General features: G+C 45.5%; 1 protein-coding gene across 4 annotated transcripts in view; it reads right to left on the reverse strand.

The window, feature by feature from the left end:
• The window catches only part of CTBP1 (C-terminal binding protein 1), a 210,664-nt gene that overhangs the window by 145,545 nt on the left and 41,164 nt on the right, over window positions 1–23,955 (reverse strand). For all 4 annotated transcript variants that reach the window (XM_068149551.1, XM_068149550.1, XM_068149549.1 and 1 more), the window contains exon 2: window positions 23,111–23,272. In XM_068149551.1, the coding sequence (XP_068005652.1) occupies window positions 23,111–23,159 (49 nt within the window). In that variant the 5' untranslated portion in view covers window positions 23,160–23,272. The remainder of the gene's footprint in view (window positions 1–23,110; window positions 23,273–23,955) is intronic.

Raw genomic sequence — 23,955 nt, forward strand, 5'->3', positions numbered from 1 at the left:
TAGATGACCTTGAAGGTCCCTTCCAACCCAAACTAGTCTGTGATGCTGGCACATACTCAGTGCAGGACTCGAAGCAGCTCCCAGGGTGCTGAATCCAGCCCTTAAAGGACCAACATGAAAGCAGCACTGCCGCAGACAAAGCTTTGGACTGTATCACCACTGTGACATTATTAGCACAGCAGATTTTGTTATATTTTGTTATATATGGGTTGTCCAGGGAGGTAGTTGAGGCCCCATCCCTAGAGGTGTTTAAGCCCAGGCTGGATGAGGCTCTGGCCAGCCTGATCTAGTGTGAGGTGTCCCTGCCCATGGCAGGGGGGTTGGAACTAGATGATCCTTGTGGTCCCTTCCAACCCTGAATGATACTATGATTCTATGACAAGGTCCAGCAGTCTGGAAAATAATTTACTAAAATAATAAAATACTGAAGGCATAGTCTTTTACATCAAAATTCATTAACATTTGTTCATGGAAATAAACTTTTCATCCAGGAGGACTCACGACTGCCTGGGTACTGCAGCAGAAAATTATCAACTGTGGAAGAAAAGATTTTAAAACCCCTGCATTTACTTTTGGTTTTTTCCAGTCAAGTGCCTCTGACAATTCCTAAATTTAATGCAAACTAAAATAATGAGGAAATATTTGCCCCCTTTCTCTGCTGTTGTGCTCCTCTTGCCCTCATCCCCAGCATTTCACACCATGGGAGCTGCTGAAAGTTCCTGCCTCACTAGGCTGTGTTAATCACTCGCTCCCAGCCTTGGGCTCACGCAGGGTGATAGAGGCAATGAAGTGATCAAGCCTGTATCAGCCCAGGTCGTGGTGGTAATGGCCAGGAGAAAGCTTTTCTCCTGCAAATCAAGCACAGCCTGTTTCTAAGGTGCCCCAAGAGCCACGAGCTCTGTGGCGCTGCAGCTGCTGACAGGCAACCAATAACTGTGACAAATTATACATGCATGGCATCTGCAGCGATCGATAAAGTGACTCACCAAATTCATAAAATATAGATCACAAAGCATACATTTTTATTAAAGGAGAATTCCACGATAACCAAGGACTGGGGATGCTCCCAAGCATAAGATTAAATTACATGCTGAGCAAACCTGGCAGCTTGTGATAAACTGCGAGAACGGCGGCCCAGGAGCGGCTGACACCCTCCAAGAGCACGTTCTGGAAGCACAACAGAAAGGAACAACAGAAACAAACATCCCTCGAAGTGCTGGCTGGAGAATTCCCTGCCACAGCTACAATAATTACTTTTCAGCCTTCTCCTTGCTTTGTCATTTATTCCCTCAAATATACTGCTGATTTGGGTGTTACAAGGAATAAAACCAGATTACAGAATCACAGAATCAGCCACACCTCCAAGATCATCATGTCCAACCGATCACCCAACCCTAACTAATCATCTAGACGATGGCACTAAGTGCCTCATCCAGTCCCCTCTTGAACACCTCCAGGGACACTGTCCCCACCACTCCCCTGGGCAGCACATTCCAATGGGCAATCTCTCTGTCCGTGAAGAACTTCTTTCTAAGATCGAGTCTTAACTTCCCCCTGGTGCAGCTTGAGATTGTGTCCTCTTGTTCTGGTGCTGGTTGCCTGGGAGAAGAGACCAACCCCCACCTGGCTACAACCACCTTTCAGGTACTACCAACATAGTGGGGGTTGCACCAAATGAACTCCTTAAACTGGTCAGACTCCAGCAGTCACCATGACTGGAGTACACAGATTCCCAGCGTGTTCAAGGTGAGGAAAAGTTACTCCACTGCACAAGGCAAGTGTCCCACCCGACAGGGGAACACTGCTCACTGACACGTGGTGCCTGCTGAGTGACCTGCAGCATTTGCTTGAACTTGGGGATACAAGGAATGCTATTGGACCAGGAGCTCTGAAGCTGCACCTGTGGCATTTTCCACTACTGAGAATTGCACCAAGGAGAGCTTTCCAGCCTCCTGGAAAGGTGTCAGAGCAGCCTCCCATGGAGGGAGATAAAGCATCTCCTAACAGCCAAGGTGAATGCTCTTGGGCACAAGCCTCAGGCTGCAGGACGCTGGTGAGGTTATGGCCACATTCATACATGTCCCACATGAAGAATGTAAAGCACTGACACCCTGGTAAAGTTCACAGTTTAGGAGCTTGTGTTCCTAAACATCCCCAGATTCCCTCTCTGCCACACCAACAGCATTAGGAGGCTGTCCTAAAATTAGTTCTAACCTCTGTAAGGCAGCTGTGTGGTGCTCACAGGCAGCCTTGCAGGGCTGAAGTCCTGTCAATGTCCCAAAGACTTCCTTCCTGGAAAGACACCCAGCATTTCTGGGAAGCTCCCTTCCCTTGCTGTGGAGCCAGGCAGCGCTTTACATCCATCATGTTGAGCTACCTTCTGAAATTCCCTGGATTCCCTAGCTAAACACAGGATTACAAGGTCTTGCCCATCTTTTTTGCTTTCCTAGCTAATAAATAATGGAATCTGAACTCTGAAATGCTGTCGTGGAACCGAAATCAAATAGAGCCCAAGTAATATGAACACAGTTTTTGTTTATACTAGCTCCATTAGGAACTGGCTTCCTCTGGTAAACAAATGACATTTAATAATACATTAAACACATAAACAGGAACGGATTTGAAGTTGTAATTCCATCAGCTCTGCCTCATGCCATTCATCTTCTCAAAGGCCATCTCCACATTTCATCTGATCATGGACAGAACATTTTTTTTTCAGTTAATAAACAGCCATGGCTCTTAAAATGCCTTATTACTTGAGTAAGCTGCTGTCCCCTAACTAGGGCAGCCTACAGCAGCCTAAAAAGAAATCCCAAATCTATTCTCTGGCATTTTATGAGCAACTAGAAAGTTATTATAAAGTGTTCTTTCCTTTCAGAAAGAAAAGCCTTCACTCAGAAAACACACCCAAATGTTCCCCCCAGTATTTTACACCTTTTCCAGCACAGCAGTCATTTCATTTCCTAAGCAAGCCCCCACGCTGCTTCAGATCTCTGCAGTCCCCAAAGCATGCCCTGAGCTGGCAGCAGTGCCTGCTTTAAAGGAGCAAACAGGACCAGCCTCAGAATCACACCCACCACCTCGGGATGAGGCAATCGCATTGGCTCCTACCAGAAATCCCCCTCCCTTCCTCCCTCCCTCCCTTCCTCCCTCCTCCCCTCAGCAATTATTTAACTTTGAGAAATAGATGCCACACAGATGACGAGCCACAATTACAGACATTCCTCCCTGACATCAGGGCTGCACACAGGCATGTTAGTTTTCTGGGGTTGGGTTTTGTTCTGTTGCAAGAGTAAAGATCTGCTTTTTTTTTACTTACAGTGAAATCTGAATATTGCACATGCACATGCAACTTCCTACTTCACAAAACTCAGCTGTAACTCACTTAGAAGAGATGACCTTCAAGCTTTCTCAGGTGAGCAACTGATCCAAGTCATCTAGAAGTGAGTACCTGGGAGCCCACTGCCTTCCTCCTACATTTTCTTCCTTGAAGTTTTGCTTTGGAGCTTCTGAGCTGCTTTTAAAGTCTATTTGTGCATTCTGTTGTGCTGACATCTTTCACACACTCATTACATTGATTCTTCTCTCAACATGACACATTTAGCCTGCATGTAAAGGGACCCGTACCACAGCAGCTATCACAACAGGCTTTCACTCCAGAGCTGGTTGTCTTGGGTAAAGCTGTGAGCATCCACCCTTTCCCCAGGTAAAGGGAATGGTTTGAATGAAGAATTGAGTGCTGCTGGTATCATAACACATCTCTTAGACACACAGGGCTGAGAAGGGTTTGCCTTGGGATATGACAGGAGCTGTGAGAAATAATTCCTTGCATGAACTCAAACTTCCTTAGTAAGGAAATCCCTGCATTTTTTGACACCCCTCTCCTTGGAAAGCTGGGGTGGACTTTGGGTGCTCTTCCACCACTCAGTCAGTTTGGCATTTGTTGGTACCATTTTTCCTCCTGTAGCCATTGGCTTCCAGCTCTTTCACTTCTGCTCCATTCTGTACCACTCCAGGGATCAATATTCTTTCCTCCTCACATCTCTTATATGATAGTCTCTTCACTCCACTCACTAAATTGTTCAGAAATGATGTCTGCTCACACTGACAGAGCAGAGAATTCCGTCCCCTTGTTCTTCTGCATATTACAGGGACTGCTAAAGCACATCCCATGATCATCCAAGCCCCATTTATCTATAATGAGGATCTGGTTGCAAGTTCCTACTTCACTAAACTCAGCTATAACTCACTTAGAAGAGATGACCTTCGAGTCTGCATTTTGAATTTGATTCCACTGCTATTAGCCCAGTTTTCAATGTCATCTCAGTTATTTCTGTACAATATCCTGATTCTCTTCTATATTTAGGATGCCTTCCAATGCTGTCATGGCACAGCCCCTCCACTGATGCCAGATGATCCACATTAAGCATGTCAGACCCAGTTCTCCACTGGTGACCCTTCTGGCATGCCACACCTTTCAGCAAAAACACTATTTCATTTTGAACAAGGCCTGCCAGTGGATTTATGCAGGAAGAAAGAATTCTTCTTCAGCTCACTTTTTCCAGCTGCAGCCACTCTGCTTGCTTTGTGGACCCCTTCATAAGCTCTTTGGATCACAGGTAGCAGAGCCTATTTAGTCTCTCTGGAAGGACAAAACTGTTCCATTTGGAGACGAGAAACCTATTTTTCAGTGAAAGGGATGTTTGTTTTCAGAGCTGTCTGACATGCAGAATACAATCCACTAAGTGAAGACTCCAAAAATGAGGTAAAATGTGCAATAATTCACATCCTTCATTGCATTTTGCACTCACGTTCTGCCTATATTAAGGCTTCTTTGTGCAGCCCATCTTGCAACGCGAGTAAGAATAGAGCAGTTTTGATGGGTAAATCAGAAACAACAGCTTAGGCTTTATTTTGAAGACTGTCTGTTCCTATCTGCCTTTTTGGAAGGGTTTAATAGCCTTCAGAAGCTCTAAAAATGGTTCTGCCAAAAAAAAAATTAATAGGCTTAACCATTTTTAGAAGCAGTGGCGATCGATATTAAGGCTTCAAAGCAGAGTGTTTGCCTGTTCTTGATGCTGCTTTCTGTGAAGACAAGCCCTCTAGCTCTACAAAAGCAGCAACTGGTACAGCAGACTGAACTCTTCCACACTCTCAGCCATCAGTTTCAGTTCTTTGCTAAAATGTACTGAAGCACTAACACCTTCCAGTTTACTAACACACACAGGACCCAAGCTAATTTCTCTGTGAATCTCCCTTTAGCTTTCAGGAGCATTTCATTATGGACCACATCACCTAAACTCCAGATACTGTGCAGTAAAGCAGTTTACTACCTTTGAAAAAGGAGATAAAGCTCAACAGATATCTGCATTCATTTTTGTTTTCACCATTAAGCTAACAAGAAGGTGGCAGAAGAAGCTCAAATGGGCTACAAATGTCCTCCAAAACATTCTGCAGTATGGCAGACATGGTCCAGGTGACTCTAACAGGAGTGTCCATCCTTACTCCTCCTCCAAGAGACAACACTACTAGAATCAGCTGCTTACCAAGTGCCCTGTATGTTAACTTGAAGTTATTATCTAAACTGTGTTTTGTACCCTCTTTTGGAACCATGGACAAAGAGAAGTGTTTCAACTCAACCCCAGCTGTAAATCCTGGTGGCATCTCCATGAATGAGCCTACAATTGATGGATGAGGAAGAGCAGCTTCCATCCTGTCCTAAAGAATTATACAGCACTTGGAACACAAATTGTTTGACCAAGATTCCTTCTTATTTAATCACAGAATAAAAATTATGGGTTTGGGTTTTTTTTTTAAAAGACAAATTTGGAGTAGTTGAAGAAGGCACAAAAGCTAATCTTGGCATGGCCAACACTTAGCAAGGGTTGAAAAGCAGCAGCTGTTCAGGAAGAAACCAGTTTCATGTTGTTTAAGCTGGAAAGTCCCTACAAGAACTAAGCAAACATCCTTATCCTTTCCATAACCCCAACTCTTGAAGCCAAAGCAGCAAAACAAACAAATATGTTCAAAGAGTGTTTTGTCATTTGGTAGCATCTCCTATCTGTGACACTCAGAATGTTCTGGGTAAACTAGGAGGTGCTGTTACTGGCTTGTGAAGAAGCTGGAACAGTTATTTCAGTCCACACTACCCGACTCAGTCCCCACACACACAAACTTCACAGGGTGCCCTACACAGACACTGAGCAGCCCATTTAATCTGCTCAGGGTCAAATATCTTAGAACAAGAAAGCAGCAATCATTAAAATAAAAAAATTCACAACAAGACATGACCAAAATTTAGAGAAGAGAAGAGAGAAGGGAGAAGGGAGAAGGGAGAAGGGAGAAGACAAGACCAGGTTGGAAGAGACCTTTGAGATCATCAAGTCCAACCTATCATCCAACGCCATCTAACCAACTAAACCATGGCACCAAGCACCCCATCCAGTCTCTTCCTAAACACCTTGGTGATACTGTGATACCTCCAGCGATGGTGACTCCACCACCTCCCTCGGCAGCACATCCCAATGGGCAATTACTCTCTCTATGAAGAACTTCCTCCTAACATCCAGCCTGAACCTCCCCTGGCGCAGCTTGCGACTGTGTCCTCTTGTTCTGGTGCTGGTTGCCTGGGAGAAGAGACCAACCCCCTCCTGGCTACAGCCTCCCTTCAGGTAGTTGTAGAAAGCAATAAGGTCTCCCCTGAGCATCCTCTTCTGCAGGCTAAGCAACCCCAGCTCCCTCAGCCTCTCCTCACAGGGCTGTGCTCCAAACCCCTCACCAGCTTTGTTGCCCTTCTCTGGACTCGTTCCAGCAAGTCAACAACTTTACTAAACTGAGGGTCCCAGAACTGGAAAAGTAAAGGACTGATTAATGGCAAGCAGCAGGATGATGACGATGCAGGAATAACAATTAATCTGAATAGAAATTACTGCACTTTGTGCAGAAAAGCCTTTGCAGACCACGACAGAGGACAGAGACCTTCCAAGACTGATTTCCATGGGACCTTGATAGGGAATTGGGTCATATTCCTTCCTTTAAATGCAGCACTAAGACTTGCTGTGGTAAACACTTCACATGTCCATAAGCAGCAGCAGCACCAACATCAGTGATTATCTAACAGCAACAATGTACAACAATAGATTTTTATTTCTATTAATATTACAACTGCTGTGCCTGAGTAATTCCTGCACTGTGTCTAGAAAGACCACACCTAAGCCTTCTAATTTGTCCAAAAGTGCAATGAGAACAACACTGTCATGCCACAGTAGTATTTCAGACATGAAGTGTCATTACATTGGTAACATCTAATTTGATCACAGACCATCAGAGAAACCAAAATCAAGAGAAACTACCAGTGTCGGCTATACCACTCATTTTCCCCCAAACTCTTTTAAATCAAGTTCTCACTGTAGAGCTCCTCAGTGATTTCATCTGCTGAGCTCAGTATATTTTGAACCTGACACTTCCCCTGACCCCTCCAGGAGGAAATCCCACCAGCACACAACAGTGGATTTGCTGTTCCTGGAAGAACATGTAACTGCATCTCCTTGCCCTTCCCAGCAGTACATCAGGACACGCTGTCCCTCTGCATGTCCACCTGCAAGAGCATCCCACCCCACCAGCAGCTTTTAGCTTAAAGGTTAAGATGCATTTGCTCCCAAGCTTGTCCTATTAAACTTTTTTTCCCCCTGATTAATGGCTAGCTGGCAATAAGTTTGCACTTTTTTAGTGATTTATGTATTGCAGATTACAAGTGTCCTGCTGAGAAGCACATATGTAATAAGGGCTATTTCTATTGTCATGCTGCTCCTTGCCAAAAAAGCAGGGTGAAACCCATCTGTTGTATTTCCTGGCTGAGGTTAGGCAAGAAAAAGGAGACTATGCAGCACTCTGTCACTGCAAATGATACTGAGTACAACAGAGCTCGGAGACGGAATCCAAAGTGCTTACTCAGGGCAGGCACTCTGCCTCATTGATACTTGCCTGATACACACAGATGGAAATCCATATGAAACAGAACAGAAGAAATAATGACCAGGAGATATGCAGCTCTGGAATGTGGCCAGGCACTCCTTGAGATAAGAGCTAAAGTAGAGGCTGAAGCTTCAGAAAACTGTCTATTTCTCCACATGTACTTTCAAATATGCAAGGGTTTTTTGTACCAAAGCTTTTCATTTCTGCCAGTTTTACAAATGAAGTGACTGAGACCAGCCCTGAGACTGATAAGCTGCTCTTGAAAGGATGCATCACCCCCTATTTTTGTAGATGCCTGCTAGTTACTATTTGCATCACATCCCTTATATTAGGGTATGATCTTCAGCTCAGTGCAACTCACTGGTTATGGTGGTTTTAAGGGTTTTTTTCTCCTAGAGATAAATCTCACCCCAGTGGAACCACAGCCCCCTTGTCTGGTACAAATCTCTGTCTCTTTAGAAGCTCGTTCCCATGCAGTCCAAACCTGAGAAATTCCTTCTCTGTACAGACTCTCAAACATGGTGTAAGTCTTGGTAAATCTGGTAAAGTGCTGTCTTACCAAAGCAGGCAAATCCACAGGGTATTTTCACGATCTGTTTAGGGAAAGCACTTGACAATCACAGAGCACTGTGAACAGTAAACTCAAATCCACTTAAGATTTTTATTACTTCTGCTTCAAAAAGAAGAGGGACTAGAGGGCTAGATGTGAGGAGGAGGTTCTTCACCATGAGAGTGGTGAAACCCTGGAATGGGTTGTCCAGGGAGGTGGTCGAGGCCCCGTCCCTGGAGGTGTTTAAGCCCAGGCTGGATGAGGCTCTGGCCAGCCTGATCTAGTGTGGGGTGTCCCTGCCCATGACAAGGGGGTTGGAACTAGATGATCCTTGTGGTCCCTTCCAACCCTGACTGATACTATGATACTAAAAATGATGATACTATGATACTAAAAATAGAAATGGGTAGATTCAGATTGCATGTTAGGAAGAAGCTCTTCCCCATGAGGGTGGTGAGACACTGGAACAGGTTGCCCAGGGAGGTGGTAGAGGCCTCATCCCTGGAGGTTTTTAAGGCCAGGCTTAATAGGAGATGTTCTGACAGGTGTCTCAGTTGGGGGTGAAAGAAAAAAATTGGTGTTGACCCAAACATTTTATTATAGAAGCCTCATCCCTGGAGGTTTTTAAGGCCGGGCTGGATGTGACTCTGAGCACCCTGCTGTAGTGTGAGGTGTCCCTGCCCATGGCAGGGGGGCTGGAACTAGCTGATCCTTGAGGTCCCTTCCAATCCTAACAATTCTATGATACTGCTCATAAAACTCCTGTCAGAAGCAGCCACAAGTTTCCTTGATGCAGTTTCTGTAAGTGCTGCTCTAGTTAGACACTTGATGGGACAATACCTGAGTAAAAGGAGAAAAGCCCTGCTCTCAGAGAACCCGGCTGGTCTTAGAAACTTCTGGAATTGCTGCACGCTGCCAGCAGATGGGAAATCAGTCAGAGACGTAGCAGCAGCCTCCATCTGAAGGCTCCCAAGTAGGAAGGAACCTGTCCTTTACGGCTGATGGAATCCAGTGACACAGCAAAATATTGCTGCTGCAGTGTCCTCGAGGCGTGCCCTTCGGAGAGCCCCGCGCTGCCAGCTCACCGCTGCTGCAATAATCCATTACCTGCGAGTCATCTGCATGCACAAACCCAGCTCAGCTGCTGAATCAGGAGGTAAGGATGGAATTGCTGTGGGCTGTAGCTTCTCAGCCTGATCATGAATGCTGCTCTTGGCTTTCAGATTTTCCTGTGTAAATATGTTGCGATTGTTCCTTCATAGAGGCAGGTATTTGGATAGGCAAATGAAGAAATGCTAAGCAGCATTGCTCTGTAGTAGTTTGCTGGGTGGGGGGAGGAGGGGAGGGTTAGCTATGCAGAGACTTCTCACCTGGCTGAAAAAGCAGACATGAATCCAGCCCTGGACAGGACAAGTATGAGCATCATTTTGCAGGTAAAGAAACAGCTACCTTGGGGAATTCCTCCCCAAGGACTCTAAGCAATTGGTTAAGCCCTGTTCTGATTTCCCATATCTTCAATCATCTACTACCACCACTTCTGGAGGGCTGTCCATAGCCTTGTCACATAAAGCATCTCTGTGGTGTGTTCTGCCCAAGCCTAGCACTGAGGGCTAGTTGTTGTTTTCCTTTAGTTTTAGGTATCTTGTTCTCTGGCTTTAAACACTTCAGCCCTTCTGAGTCAGGCCAAAATTAAAAAAGGCAAACTTAAAAGTGGTCTTTAAAAGTAAATATTCCTTACCACACCTATAAAACATATGTCTGAGGTCATGGAGAGCATTGCGTTTGGTGGCACTGTCAGGCTGAATGGGAGAGTGTTGGCAATGCACAACAGCGTGTACCTGAGGTCCAGGACGCTGCTGGCTGGGTTGGGACACCAATGCACTGCATGCAGGCAGAGTTGCTTTATTTGTTTTTTTCTCTAATACTCAGAGAATGGGACAAGGACCCTCAAAAGTTCTACAAAGTTTGGGCAAGAAAAAGAGAAGCCTTCGGCAGGCATGGATGCAAGGAAAATGTGCAAGGGGTTCACACCAAAAGTCCACCTCAATAGCAGGATTTTCCTGATGCTAGATTCAAGAAAAGAGCAGTGAGATCAATATGAAAAACAGGCAACGCCAGGAGTCCATCTCCAGAACCTCTCCCTGCTACCAGCAATCTGCAGCTCAGGAGGTGCCTCAAAAGGGTCAGCAAACCCACAAAGGTACCTCCTCACTTTTTCAACCCTCTTGACCTGTGGTGAGAGCTTCCTCACTCACCTGCTGAGTGAAGGACCACTTCCTGCACCTCCAGGCATCAGGGTCACTTGATGCCCGCCAGTAATCACACTGAGAATGAAAAGAGGTTCACAGATATAAGAGGCAAGAGGTTTCAGAGGCATTTGCTCAAGTAGGAGTGCTGCTTTCTACCTCAGGGCTGAGGAGAATATTTTAACTGCTGCTTTCATTAAAATAGGTCAAAACCTTCCTGTTTATTCCCAGAAGGGGACTCAATGTCCTGACTGTCAACAGCGTGGAGTGCAATGCTGAGTCAGGTAATTTCTCAAGCATAGCTCATCAAGACTTTTCCAGTGAGAAATGTCATTGCTCCCTACCCCACTTGCCAGTGGGATCCACATACAGTCCATGGAGAATGCAGAAACTCCAGCCAAATCCTCAACTGCTCCCTAAAGGGATCTACTTTCAACTATCACAGCCCTCACTGAGCTCCCTGCTCTTTACAGGGTGCCACACACAGCTTGGTTATCTGCAGCAGGCAACCTTCAGATCAAATTAGCACATTGACCCCAACCCTCAAGTGGCTGCAGCCTCCCTTCAGGGAGCTGCAGGGAGCAATGAGGTCTCTCTCTCCTTCAGACTAAACAACCCCAGTTCCCTCAGCTGCTCCCCACCAGCCCTTGTTCTCCAGACCCTTCACCAGCTTCACTGCCCCTCTCTGGACACACTCCAGCGCCTCAATGTCCTTTTTGCAGTGAGGAGCCCAAAACTCCCTCCAGTGTTCAAGGTGTGGCCTCACCAGTGCCATCCAATAAACAGTTAAATATTTTTCCACTAAGTGGGGAAATGCTGATTTTAGGAACATAGCTGCAGGTGCTTCCATTCATAAAGGACTAATTCAATAAAAATCAGAGCAAATGAAACAGAGTTGAACATTAAATTGGAAAAATTAACATGCAATGCTAATTGATTTCCAGTGGCAATAGACTTGCATATCACCAAGGAAAAGAAATCTATCACAAAGAATATTTTAAGAAGCATTAGGAAACAGGGAGTGAAAGAGAGATTATTTTATTTCCTCATTAGAAAAGGGAATCAGAAAAATGAACAAATGAAGGCTCAGAAATAAAGGGGGGGGGGGGGGGGGGGGAGGTGGCTAAAGCCCACAGTTGATGCAGGACCACACTTTCCTCTCTCTGTCACTGGATGTGCTCTGACCTTGGCATGGCAAGGCCTTTAAGGAGTTGCTCTAAAGTTCCTTTCATCAGCTGTTCCAGGATGCAACCATGCAGTTGTTGATGACTGTTATCACAAGGAACCTATACACTAAGCAGTGATTTTCAGAACAGTCACCCTCTCTGGGTGGGTGATCATCTGGAGCACCAGGTTCCCCGTTCCCAGGCAGACCTGGGAGGAATGTCATTGCTGAAGGAGTCACTGCTGAAGGAAGTGCCACTGCTAAAACAGCTTCAAGACTCCTTGGTCTAGGGAGGGAATACAATTGGGGGCCAGTGATGGAAGGCATTTCCTTGGCCAAGGAATGACCAGGTGGCACTTTTTGTTTCTGTGTCTAATATCTCAGCACTCTTCAGATGGATTTCAAAGGAAATCAGGCTCAGATGATTGTGTCTCTCCATCTACTCACTGGGGCCTCCTAAATTAAGTCCTTAACTCACTAGCGAGTTTCAACCAAAAGCTGTCAGTGGGTTCAAGGAAGATTCAGCTCCTGTAAGTTTCATTAAGGAGAGAAAAAGAAAAAAGGCATCCAGATGAGAAGACAAGAGTCCATGAGAGGCCCTGCTCTGTGACAGGCTGTGGTGGGTCAGCAGCAGTAACCCCTTCCATGGCACCAGGCACACACTGATGCAGAGCCAGCCCAACTGTTGCCTTACAGATGCTGGGAGGAGAGGCACTGGAATCCTTGCCTAGAGCCCCTCGTGCCTGCCATCTTTCTGCAGAACAGGGCAGCTGATCCATGCTACAACTGGTCCCAGGGGGCCTGGTGCTGTGCATCTGCCTCCAGGAGAGCTTGTTCTGTTGGAGGATCCTCTGCTGGTTTAAGCACAACAAACTGCTCAAAGCTGGAAGAGGAATAAAAATTATCTTAAAGCATGGAGGGTACTTACATTTCACCCACATGGTACAAAGGGATCTCAAAGTGCTGGTCATTTCAGATGGGTTTTGGGGTACTAAGACACCTACCTTCCCTAAACTCCAAACTTTGGGTGTCCTTATCCTCTCACAGATCTGGACTGGAGTATGTTGCTAGGCTGCCAACAACTGCCAGGCAACAGATCACAGCATGCAGCCTGGAGTCACGCTTACAATGCCACACGTCGAGCATATTCCACTGGTAAGAAATCAATAACTGGCATTGCCACAATCAAATGCAAAAAGTGATCCTATTTTACCCAGGGAAGGGGGGAAATAAGAACAACCTCCTTGTAAATCATTCCTCTCGCCTTTCCAAAGTAAAACTTCTGCACTCATTCTTCAAGCAAATCTTTCTTCTTGCCTTTTCAAAGTGAAACTTCTGCACTTATTCTCCAATCTGCTATAAAATCAAATTAATTTCACTATTAATGAACAAAGCCACTCACGTTGCACACCATGTCATTAGGATTCCTGCTACTTCTCTCTGAGCTCCTTCTATTCACTGCCCCACCAAATTATTAAAACAAAGCAGTTACTATGGTAACTAATTCATCCTCTGCATTATGAGATAGTTTCTAAACATCAGCGTCTAGTCCTCCTGACTTACATGCCCTAAATTCCAGTTTGAAACTCTAAACTTTTGTCTGGCTTGCCAGGAAGGCCTCTTACAATCCATGCATTCATGCAGATCAGGATAGCTGGAGCACAGCTGCTTTTGTTCAGCGTGGGGAGGAGGAACTGTTACCAAATTATCCGAGTTTGATAAATCGCTGGTGCCTGCCTGCGTGCGAGCGCCCAGCAGCTCTCAGGGAGCAGGGACAGGAGCTGGGAAGCAAACAGGCAGACAGGACCATCTGCAGGTTAGATAAACTAAAGCCACAAAACCCCTGGCAGATGTTGTGGAAGCCAAGGAGCATCTGCCCCAGTGGTATCTGATAGGGAGGAACACCACATGGGTATGCCTGATGCCCTCTTCGAGAGAGAAAGGAACAGCGAGGAACGAGACAGCAATAAAATTGCCTGGGAAAAAAGTTTTACTAGCAGCTAATGAAACTATTTCTTCAGCTGTACACTCCTTGACAAAAAGAGGCCTTTATCATGCATTTAAATTAACACTTAAAATTACTCTTAATTACCTATTAACAGGAATCCTAGTCTATTTGAGTGTCACCGCCTAGCACAGGAGGAAGCGTTCTGAAAATACAGGTGGGATCAAAAGAATAAAGACTCTTTCCTCTTCAGCTTTTGTAGTCCTGCTGCCACTGCCTGTAATTTCTATGCTTTGTTTGGTTTTTGGTTTTTTTTTTTTGGTGTGTCTCCATTTAATTGGCAGAATGAGAGGCTTGAAGAATCGGTGCCTAGGATGATACTTTGAAAAACAAGCATCAGGAAAAGGAAAACATGAGTAATGTCGAAATGCTAATTTCTAGCTTAGAAGAAAACAAAACCACATCTACTCAGAAACACAAACAACTTAAATTCAGTTCTCACAGGAAAGGAAGGAAGCAGGAGCCTTCTTATGGAAGCATCTGAGCAGAGTCACAAAGCACTACAGCCCTCTGGCTCCGCAGTGGTACCCATGGGCACACCTGTACCTGCTGCAGATGCCAGCTGCTACCACAGGTAGCAAAGGCTCGTTTTCTAAAGGGATTCCAAGAGCATAACAACAGCCTGCCGTATTTGTGTCACAGGAACTCGAAGTCTCTGTAAGCTGACCGTCTTCTGTCAGAAAAACAAAAGGCACAGAGGCAATGGCTAGTTTTCTAACCCGCCGTCTGCCTTGAGAAGAGCTGAAAGATAAAGCACAGATTTCTTAACTCCAATGACCCATCCATCAGCTCACAATGACTTTGCTAAGGAGAGAGATTCTCCCTTCGGCAAAGCCTCCATGCAAGCCCCCCTCCCTAAGGAGAGGAGCCCTTCAAGTCCAGTACTGACCCCAAGGAACAAGGACACAGGGATGGAGCAGCAGATGCCTTCAGCACTAGGGAGACTGTCTCCACTTCTATTTTCTTGTTGCCACTTGCATAATGACACTCCCATCCTGTCTGCGCTAAAGGAGGAAACAAAATCCCTTTTTGCATCTCAGACTGCACTCCCCTAAGGATGGGAACTGTCTCTGTGAAAGCTGAACATGTCTGCTTTAATTAGATGACTGCTTAAATTTTTCAGTGTGTTTACCTCGACGCTTAATCTTTGAACAGTTCAGCGTACCGGAGAGCAGAGCAATGCATAAATCCAGGGCTTCCAGGGCAGCTCCCCTAACCCCAGGCAGAATGAAGCATCTATTGCCACCAACCACTTAGACTTCTAAAGCTTTTATAAGTTTTACCAGGCACTCATCTGCACTGTCTAAAAGCACAATCTGTAGTCTGAGAAGTCTTCTAAAAGATTACTCAGGAATTAACTGGTGAGGTGTGGTTAAGTATTAGGATTCCGATTCAAATACAGGTGGCATTACAAATACAATTAGCACAACCCTCTAAACTCAGTGCCAGGCTGTGCTGTTTGTTGTATTTAACACTCTGTGACACCAGTAAGACTTTATTCTAGCTGTAAGATGCCCTGAGTATATCACAGCTGAAGGTAGCTGCTGGCTGTCACCAGTAAGCAGTGGATTTCATATCAATACACCGATGAACATGTAACTACAAAGGTAAAACCTGTATTGATGGACACAACATTTTCCTTAACACATTTGTAATCAGTGACCTGAGCCTTTCAGCCCAGTTTAAGCATCTCACTGAGATTCTTTGCTCTGTAGGCTTTTTTCTTCCCCTCCTCAGTTTTTCTTGTTAAAATAAAGCTTTTCATTAGCAGCTACTGTTCAGCATCATTAGGGCAAAATGGGCTTTTAAGCTAATTTTCTTTCATACAGCTTGCATTGTTATTGGTAATATCTTGGTAAGACCAGAGCAGCTTAAGTGCATGCAAATTCAATGCTGTTTAGGTAGCACATCATAAAGATTCAAATTACAAAAGCAGGTTACTGCAGCAATCCAGCAGAAAGCCAAAACCCCCTTCTCACCACAAAAACAAACAAAAAATTACCATTAAGGATAAAACCAAACCCCAAACATAACCCTCTGCATAAGTATTTCAGTTGCAAGTGTAGTAAGACAAAGGATGTTTGTGCTCTGGGGTAAACACAAACACCCCCCCCCCCCCCCAGCATGGAGATAACTTTCCATAAGGTGTGCTAGTGGTAAATCCTCTTATGTGATGGCTCTTGGGAGCATCATTTTCACTCTATTATTTCAAGGTCACCTTCTCTTAATCCTTGGAAGAGCCTCTCCGTTCTTGGCAGACAACTGCTATGGAACAGATTAAACATTGTACCTAATTCTCTCTCTTTCATGCTCATGAAAATACTTTCTAAGTTCTTAGAGGCAAAACACAGGATAACAGTGTTGCATGGCTCAAACACCTTTGCATGCAACACATCTGCATTTTTAAGACACCTGTAGCTGAAAGTAAACTGATTTACTTATAGGACGTCCTGCTTGGGTTACTCATAGAAAACTCTGCTGAAGCGCTTGGGTTACAGTGGGAAGATTTGAGGGCTGTTCCTCCAGAGAGATTTGGTAGCTTTTACCACCTGATTCCTGATTCAATTTATCCTGGTTTGCCAGGGAGAACAGGAATTTTCTGCAGTTCAAAATCTTTATTTGTTTGCTGAAGGCACTTCAGGGAAGAAAGATCACATTTTGGTGAAGGTTAATTGGTGCTGTGGGAAAGAGCCACTTTCTCTTGGAAAACAGCAAGTGGTAAAACATCAGGAATCTTTTAGCTCCCTCTGCTGCCCTAATCCCTCAATGAGCCGCCTTCTAAAGCCTTGTCAGAGAGACACCAAACAAGGAGGCAGTCCCTTGATGTCTTTGTAGGAAACACTTGGCAGTTTCCTATGCCTAGCACCGTTTTAAAATACCTCTGTAAAGCACTGTGGGATTTACCACTGTCTGCACATTTCGTTCTTTGCTTCCTTTCTCTGATACCTGCAGCCAGTGAGACAGGGGTAAACATTTCCAAACTGGGATGTCAGTTAAGAAAACTCATAGAACCTCCTCCAAAACTTGACATCTGCAGTTGCCCCTGATAGCAGAAAGAGCTGAGTGTGCTCACTGCCTGGAAGTATTTATTCCTCCTTCCTTTGATTTCCAGATCAACACACACAGAGAACAGAGCTCTAGTAAAAATTCTTTTTTATCTTCAGGGGAAGCCCAAGCCCTGCCAAAGTAGGCCATCTCCATCATTAATATGCAGCAAACTTGCCTTAGCTGCCAAACTTCACAACTGCAATGGGTCAGATCACAGTTGACGCAAGGCGCACAGGCTCCATCCCCGGTCATGAAATAACACTTGGTATTTGTCAATCTGGGACTTGCCACTTGTGAAGAAGCCAAGCTCTCTACTACATGCACAAGAGGGGGGAAAAAAAAAAGCCAGGAAAGAGAATGTGGGTTTTTTTAAACTAAATGACTCTGTATTTCAAGATTTCTTTACAAATTCGGGATGAAGAAAACTGAATTTACTTCATATCTGCTTTCTTCTCTGCACTCCTCCTGGAACCATCAGTGTAGCACATCAGCTATGATCAACTCATCTTAGTAAATCTCATGTTGTACAGCATGAGGCACAGAAAAAAGCAGCTTTAAAAACACAAGCGTTTTCTTACAGGGCATGAAAGCCCAGCCCATGCCCTTGAAAGAAACTCTTCCTTTATCCTGCACTTCTGCTGCCCTTCAAGGAGCACAGCACTTGGTATATGCCAGTGATGGGACCTTCCCAAAGCAGGGCTGCCCTTCATGAAAGCAAAAGATGAGAGAGATTTTATCTGCAATTTCAGAAACCCATCCCATGAAGATGCAGTTTCTTTTCCAAATCAGCTCCTTTCTCAGCTGATAGAGCAGCACTGCTAAAACAGCCCACATGCACCTTGGGTTTGCTGCTGGACGCTTTTAGAAAGGAAGCAGCAACCTGTGCGTGAAGAGCAAGCTTAAGCTGTACACCAGGGCTGCCTAAAAAAGGGAAGAAGACCTGGAATGATTGTTGAGGAGCTCTGAGGTGTGCTAAAATGCTTTTTGCTTCCTAAGCCCCAGAACTAGATAAACATACCATCTGTTTGGTGGCAGATAGGGTCTGCACAGCCCTTGTGTACTGGCACACACCACAGCCTGTGCTACAGGTACCATCTACAAGGTGTTCTGGAGAGAAATTTCTGGTTTCAAGCAATCATCAAACTGGCAAAGTGTTGTGCTGTAGTTTAATCCTCAATATCTGTGTGAACAAGCAAGAAGACACAGGAGAGGACATCCCTTTCCTCCTCCTAGCTCCAGCCACATGCCTCAGCTCTCCCCTTTCAAGAGCTCCCTTGGAAACCCACCCCAAGCAGTGGGGTCTGAGCACTGCGTTGGGCAATGGAATGTGTTAGAGCAAATTCTCTGTGCTCAGCAAGCTCCTTCACAGACAAAGGAGACAACATAAAATATTCTTGATGCTGCAGCCACCTTCTGTTGCCTTCCTGCTTCATCTATCAGCTCACAGCGAGGCGCAGAGCTCCAGACATCCCCACAGGAGCTTCCAGGCAGTGGTCAGTAACAACAGACACACATTAATTAAAGACTTCTAGAATCCAAGCCGGCACACAGCATTGTTTACAGGGGTGCTGGGGTTGTTTCTTACAATATAAAGCACAACAATACCTTAATTAGAGATAATAACTTTTCAAACTGCCAAAAACATTTAGATTCTTTTTTTCAAATTACCCACAAAATGAACATATTTTATTTCTGCACTGTGACACTTCCAACTGTTCTGCCAAATGTATGCTGCTATAATTATGCTTTGCAATCACCAGCAGCACCGGAGAGGGGGACAGAGAACAATATAATCAGGGACTAATTAATCTTTCGCGTGCCTTGATACCATTTATCTTCAAGGGAGGAACCCAAAACGTTGGTTTATAAACTGGCAAGTGAGTTTAGCATCTCAGAGTGCCTAGAATCATGCCTTTAGAGAATCATAGAATCAACAAGGTTGGAAAAGACCTCAAAGATCAAGTCCAACCTGTCACCCAACACCTCGTGACTACCAGACCGTGGTACCAAGTGCCACGTCCAATCTCCTCTTGAACACCCAAGCACAGCTCACAGCTCCTGGTGGAAGGTAGAAAGCAGAACTCAGGACCTGGCTTTTTCAAAGGACAGTCTTCAGTTTCAATCCTCTGCATGACCTCTAACACACAGAATTTATAGAGCCACACAAGCCCTAGCTTGTGTAACTATAACACTGGGATGACAGAAGCACAGAATGATTTGGGTTGGAAGGGACCTTAAGGATCATCAAGTTCTAACCATGAGGTTAATCTTCAGTCTCTTCTGGACTGACTCTAATAGTTCACATTCTTGTGTGGGGAGCTCTAGAGTTAGACACAGGACTCCAGGTGGGGTCTCATGAGGAGAGACAAAGCACATTTTACACCACCCTTTTGAGATGATACACATAAGAACAGGGCAGGGCATTGAAACATGCGTGAAAATCACTGCAAACAGTCTCAGGATTAAAGGCAAATATTCTGCTTCCTATTTAAGGAGTGACTGAAGGGAATCATTGGTACCTCAGAGACAAAATCACTTACTCAGCTACATTAAAAGAAAGCTAATTGGTCTCAGAGTAATAGAGTCAGGGTTTTGCTGCACTATCAACTCAAATGTAGCAGTACCACTACCATACTATGGTTAACTGACACGGCAAGAGTAAACCCATCGATGCCTGTTCAGTTTGTTGCTTCCTTTGCATGATTAGTTACTATGAGCAAGTGCGCAAATTCCCTAAGGCCACAGCTCCAGGAACACTCTGTGTGCAGTCAGCCCACTTGAAAGAGTGTTTGTGGTCACCCACACGCTCCTCAGAAAACTGAGTGCAGCCCTGCCCCATGTCCCCAGACTGAGCTGTTCATCTGGGAAGTCAACCCCACACCATTCATCTTCCAGAAGCTGAGTGTCAACTCCTCATCCCCTCCTTGACCTGCAATACTCAGTAAGGAATTGCTGTTTGTCACCACTCCAGGTGTCATGATGTGTCCACAGCTGCCCAGCACAAGTTTGTGCATTAAACTAGTTGTAAAAAAATAGATAATTAGAAACAGTACTGGTTAATAAATCACTGCAGCCTGGTGGTAAGTGGAACTGTCAATAAAAAGGAATTCCATCTTTAAACTACTTTCCTGCTGAGGGAAAAGGCCAAGTGAAGAAAACCACAGGCCAGCTGAAGAACAAGGAAAGCTGACAGAAGATCAGCCACCTCTGCTAGCCCTACAGCCTGTTACATGCCCTCAGGTGTGCAAAATCTTATGTATGTTTCTGAAACACACAGTGCTTGGGTTGTGCTGTGGAAGGCACAAACTGGTACCAGAGAACAACTTGGCATACTTAATTTTTACACCTGAGCAGGAGATAGACAGGGAAAGGCCTTTTAAAGACAAACTACCCCCTTGAGTTTTTACCCCACTTCAGGCAGTTGCAGGGTGAGGGATTTAAAACCATCAGCTTAGATGTGGTTGCAAACCCCACAGAACAGTGGGACATTTCTCATGCAGACACTCAAGAGCAGAATACAGCTCAGACACTGTCAGGAGCCAAACTGAATTCCTCTGAATATGATATTTCAAGCATTTTCCCATATAGTTTCATAGTTTCATTCAGGGTTGGAAGGGACCACAAGGATCATCTAGTTCCAACCCCCCTGCCATGGGCAGGGACACCCCACACTAGATCAGGCTGGACAGAGCCTCATCCAGCCTGCTCTTAAACACCCCCAGGGACGGGGCCTCGACCACCTCCCTGGACAACACATTCCAGGGTTTCACCACTCTCATGGTGAAGAACCTCCTCCTCACATCTAGCCTGAATCTCCCCACCTCCAGCTTCATTCCATTCCCCCTAGTCCTATCACTACCTGATATCCTGAGAAGTCCTTCCCCAATATCCAATATCCATTGTTTCAGCCCCTTTCTGCCTGGCCTTCCCACTCTTATTTTCAAAACCTGGCTCTTTGTCTAGCAGATAGTGAATGGGCTCAGGAAGCAGAGGTGGCTAAGGAAACTTTTTCCAGTGTTAATTTTCAGCTGGCTCGATTCCCTGCACTCCATGGCTGTGCAGATCTCACTGTGGGATGCAGTAGATTCTGCAGGGCTGGGAAAAACATGCCAGACAAAGGTGCTGATCAAACAGCATCACTAGATGTGAACATCAGCCTGGGGGAAGCCTCTGCTGTTTAAACCAGTCGCAGTGGCCACTGGACTGGCACCTCTGTCCCTGACAACACTCCTTGCCACATCATCACAGACTGTTCTCCTCTCCTGTTGTCCTGTTTATCACTACAATGAGCCCAAAAGGAGGCTGAAATTCCACCAAGTATGTTGAGCTGATCTGACTGCTGGCTGCCATCCAAAGGGACAGGTTTTTCCAGCCTCCCCACCATTCGCCAGCTCAGCTAACAGAGGCAAGAAGAAGAGTACACACTCCGCATTTTTTTTATTGAGGGGTCAGATGGAGGCACCCTGGGGTGAGGACCTGAGACTGGGAAGAGAGAAGAGGGCCATGCACTGCACCAGCACTCCTCTGAATCACTCCCAGCTAATCCAACTGCAGAGCTGCCCAGAAGGAGGGGGAGCCTTCCCCAGCTGCATGTACTCAGCAACCACCTCCTCTTTCTCAGGACAGAGATTAGTGCCCAGTGAGCAGATTCAACAGGCTAGCCAGTCTAGGTGGAACACAAGAAGGGTTTGGAGCAGGCAATCTGGGGCAGGCTTGGCTGGTTTTAGAGGGAACAGGGAGATAAATCATCTCCACCAAACCTGGTACTGCACCCTTTGATACTTGGATGAAAAGCCTCTTTCTCTGGATCCATCGGGACACACGGCCCCAGCACCCCTCAAGGACCCTTTCCAACTGCCCCTTGCATGTAGCTGCTTTGTCAGTTGAACAGTGACCTGAGGAATTCACCTAACTGGAACACAGGCCAACAAAACCCTTTACTTTCAGTATGAGTCTTCACAGACTAGCTCAGCCCGTGGTTACACTTGCATCAGCACAAGCGGAAGAACAGGGGCAGGACTCAGATGCCAAGGTCTGCTCACACCAACAGCTGCCAGCAGAGTCTCAAGGTTAACACGTGTAGGAGCAAATGGGCTGAAACTGTGCCAGGGGAGGCTTAGGTTAGAGTTTAGGAAAAATGTCTTTGCTGCAGGAGTCAGACATTGGAACAGGCTGCCCAGGGAAGTGTTCCACCATCCCTAGAGGTGTTCCAAGAGACCTGTGGGCATGGCACTTTGAGATGGAGTTTAATGGCCACGGTGGTGTAGGGTTGATGGCTTGACTTGATCTTAAGAGGTCTTCCCCAACCAAAACAATTCTGTGATCCTGTGAAACGTTTCATCTGCAGTTCTCTGCTCCAGCATTAGACATGATGCAGAGACCATGTGCCCAGGACTCCGAACACTCTGCCATCATATCAAGATCAGTTAGTTAGTTAACTATGCCCTTGCCTTCTAGGGAGAAGCTAACATTTCAATACAGAAATCTATTTAGACCAAACCAGTACACCTTGTCCCTCCACCTGCTCTCACACCAACTCTAAAAGCAATACCAGGAACACACAATTCAGTCATGTGTGACTTAGGATGTAATCTTTTGGGTCTGGCATTTACCTTTTCACTAGAATTCAGGCTGCTTTTATTAATACTGATTAAAGTTTGAGGATCTTCTGGGTTTTGGGGGGGAGGGTGTGAGTGTTTGGTTTTAATTTGGTTTTCTACTTCCTTCCTAGGATCAGAGACAGGCTGTTAAACCAACCTGTATGAAGCAAGTCTGTAGAGAAGAGACCCTAGAGAGCATTGTCTGATCATCTCAGCCTTTTGTGATTGTTATTTTATACAAACCTACAATCTTTCACAACATTTGGGCAGAGTATTGTAAAACACTATGTTGAAAGCAAACTTAACTGTAGGACAGCAGAGTGTTCACACAGCGCTTGCCTTTATCTACCTGCATTTGTTCTCAGCCAGAACCAGCATTTGTGCACAGCCAAGGTAATCCCAACAGGAATTGCAACTCCATCAAAACCACACCAAATGCCCCAAAGAGGGGAGTTCTGGTGCCCAGAAATTCAGTAACCCTCACCACTGACGCAGCTGACATGAGAAAGAGAAATGTCTAACCTTCAAATATGCGATCCAGACGTTGCCGCTTCACTTTGTGTTTGTCCATGAGAGATGTAAGAGTGGAAGCTCAAAGAACGTCCCCACACAGCTTGGTGATGGTCTTCTCGAGCCAGCCACCAGTCAGAAAATGCTTACTGTATTTTAGAAACTTATTTTCACCTGTGAACAGAAAGATAAACTTCTTAAACTTCATAATCCAGGGGGTATTTTTCCCCACCTCTCTTTAGACAGGTGATCTGAAACACATAAAGCTCCTAAATCACATTGAGCAGCCTGGCGCCTCACAACCACCTGCCTGCCAAACACACAGAGAAGTAAAGCACACAGTGCAGCTCAGACAACCTAGTATAAGAAATGCTCCAAGACAGCTGGTGGCTGCCTTGTCACTCCTCAAAACCTGTTTGTCCTTTCACTGGACACTGCAGCAGCTAGAGAAGGTACCTGGGGCAGGCACAGGTACACAACTGTCATAGCAGGGCAGAAATGTGGCCACCTGGAATGAGACTGGAACGCCACACCTGTGCAGCAGAACACTGGCAGCAAGAGAAAACACTTTCTATTCTTGGTTTTTAGCTTCCCATGACAAAGTACAGCAGCGTTGGATAGTTAGAAGTTGAAGGAAACACTTAAGAGACACAGACCTGAGGAAACGCATCAGGGTGACAAGCCGGCATGCCAACATCTCTATCACCCAAATGGCATTTGCAGCAGGTTTATGCATGACTAGGCAAGCTCTCTGGCAGCAAGTACAACTAAACACTTCTCAGATAGCTGGGCAAGACAGCAGAAGGGCATTGCAACAAGCAGTCTGCTTTTCCAGCCAAACCACTGAGAGGCAGGAA

The sequence above is a fragment of the Melanerpes formicivorus genome, unplaced genomic scaffold (genome assembly GCF_026170545.1).
Source record: "Melanerpes formicivorus ecotype bairdi unplaced genomic scaffold, bMelFor1.0.p_v2 SCAF_18, whole genome shotgun sequence".
NCBI classification, from domain to species: domain Eukaryota; kingdom Metazoa; phylum Chordata; class Aves; order Piciformes; family Picidae; genus Melanerpes; species Melanerpes formicivorus.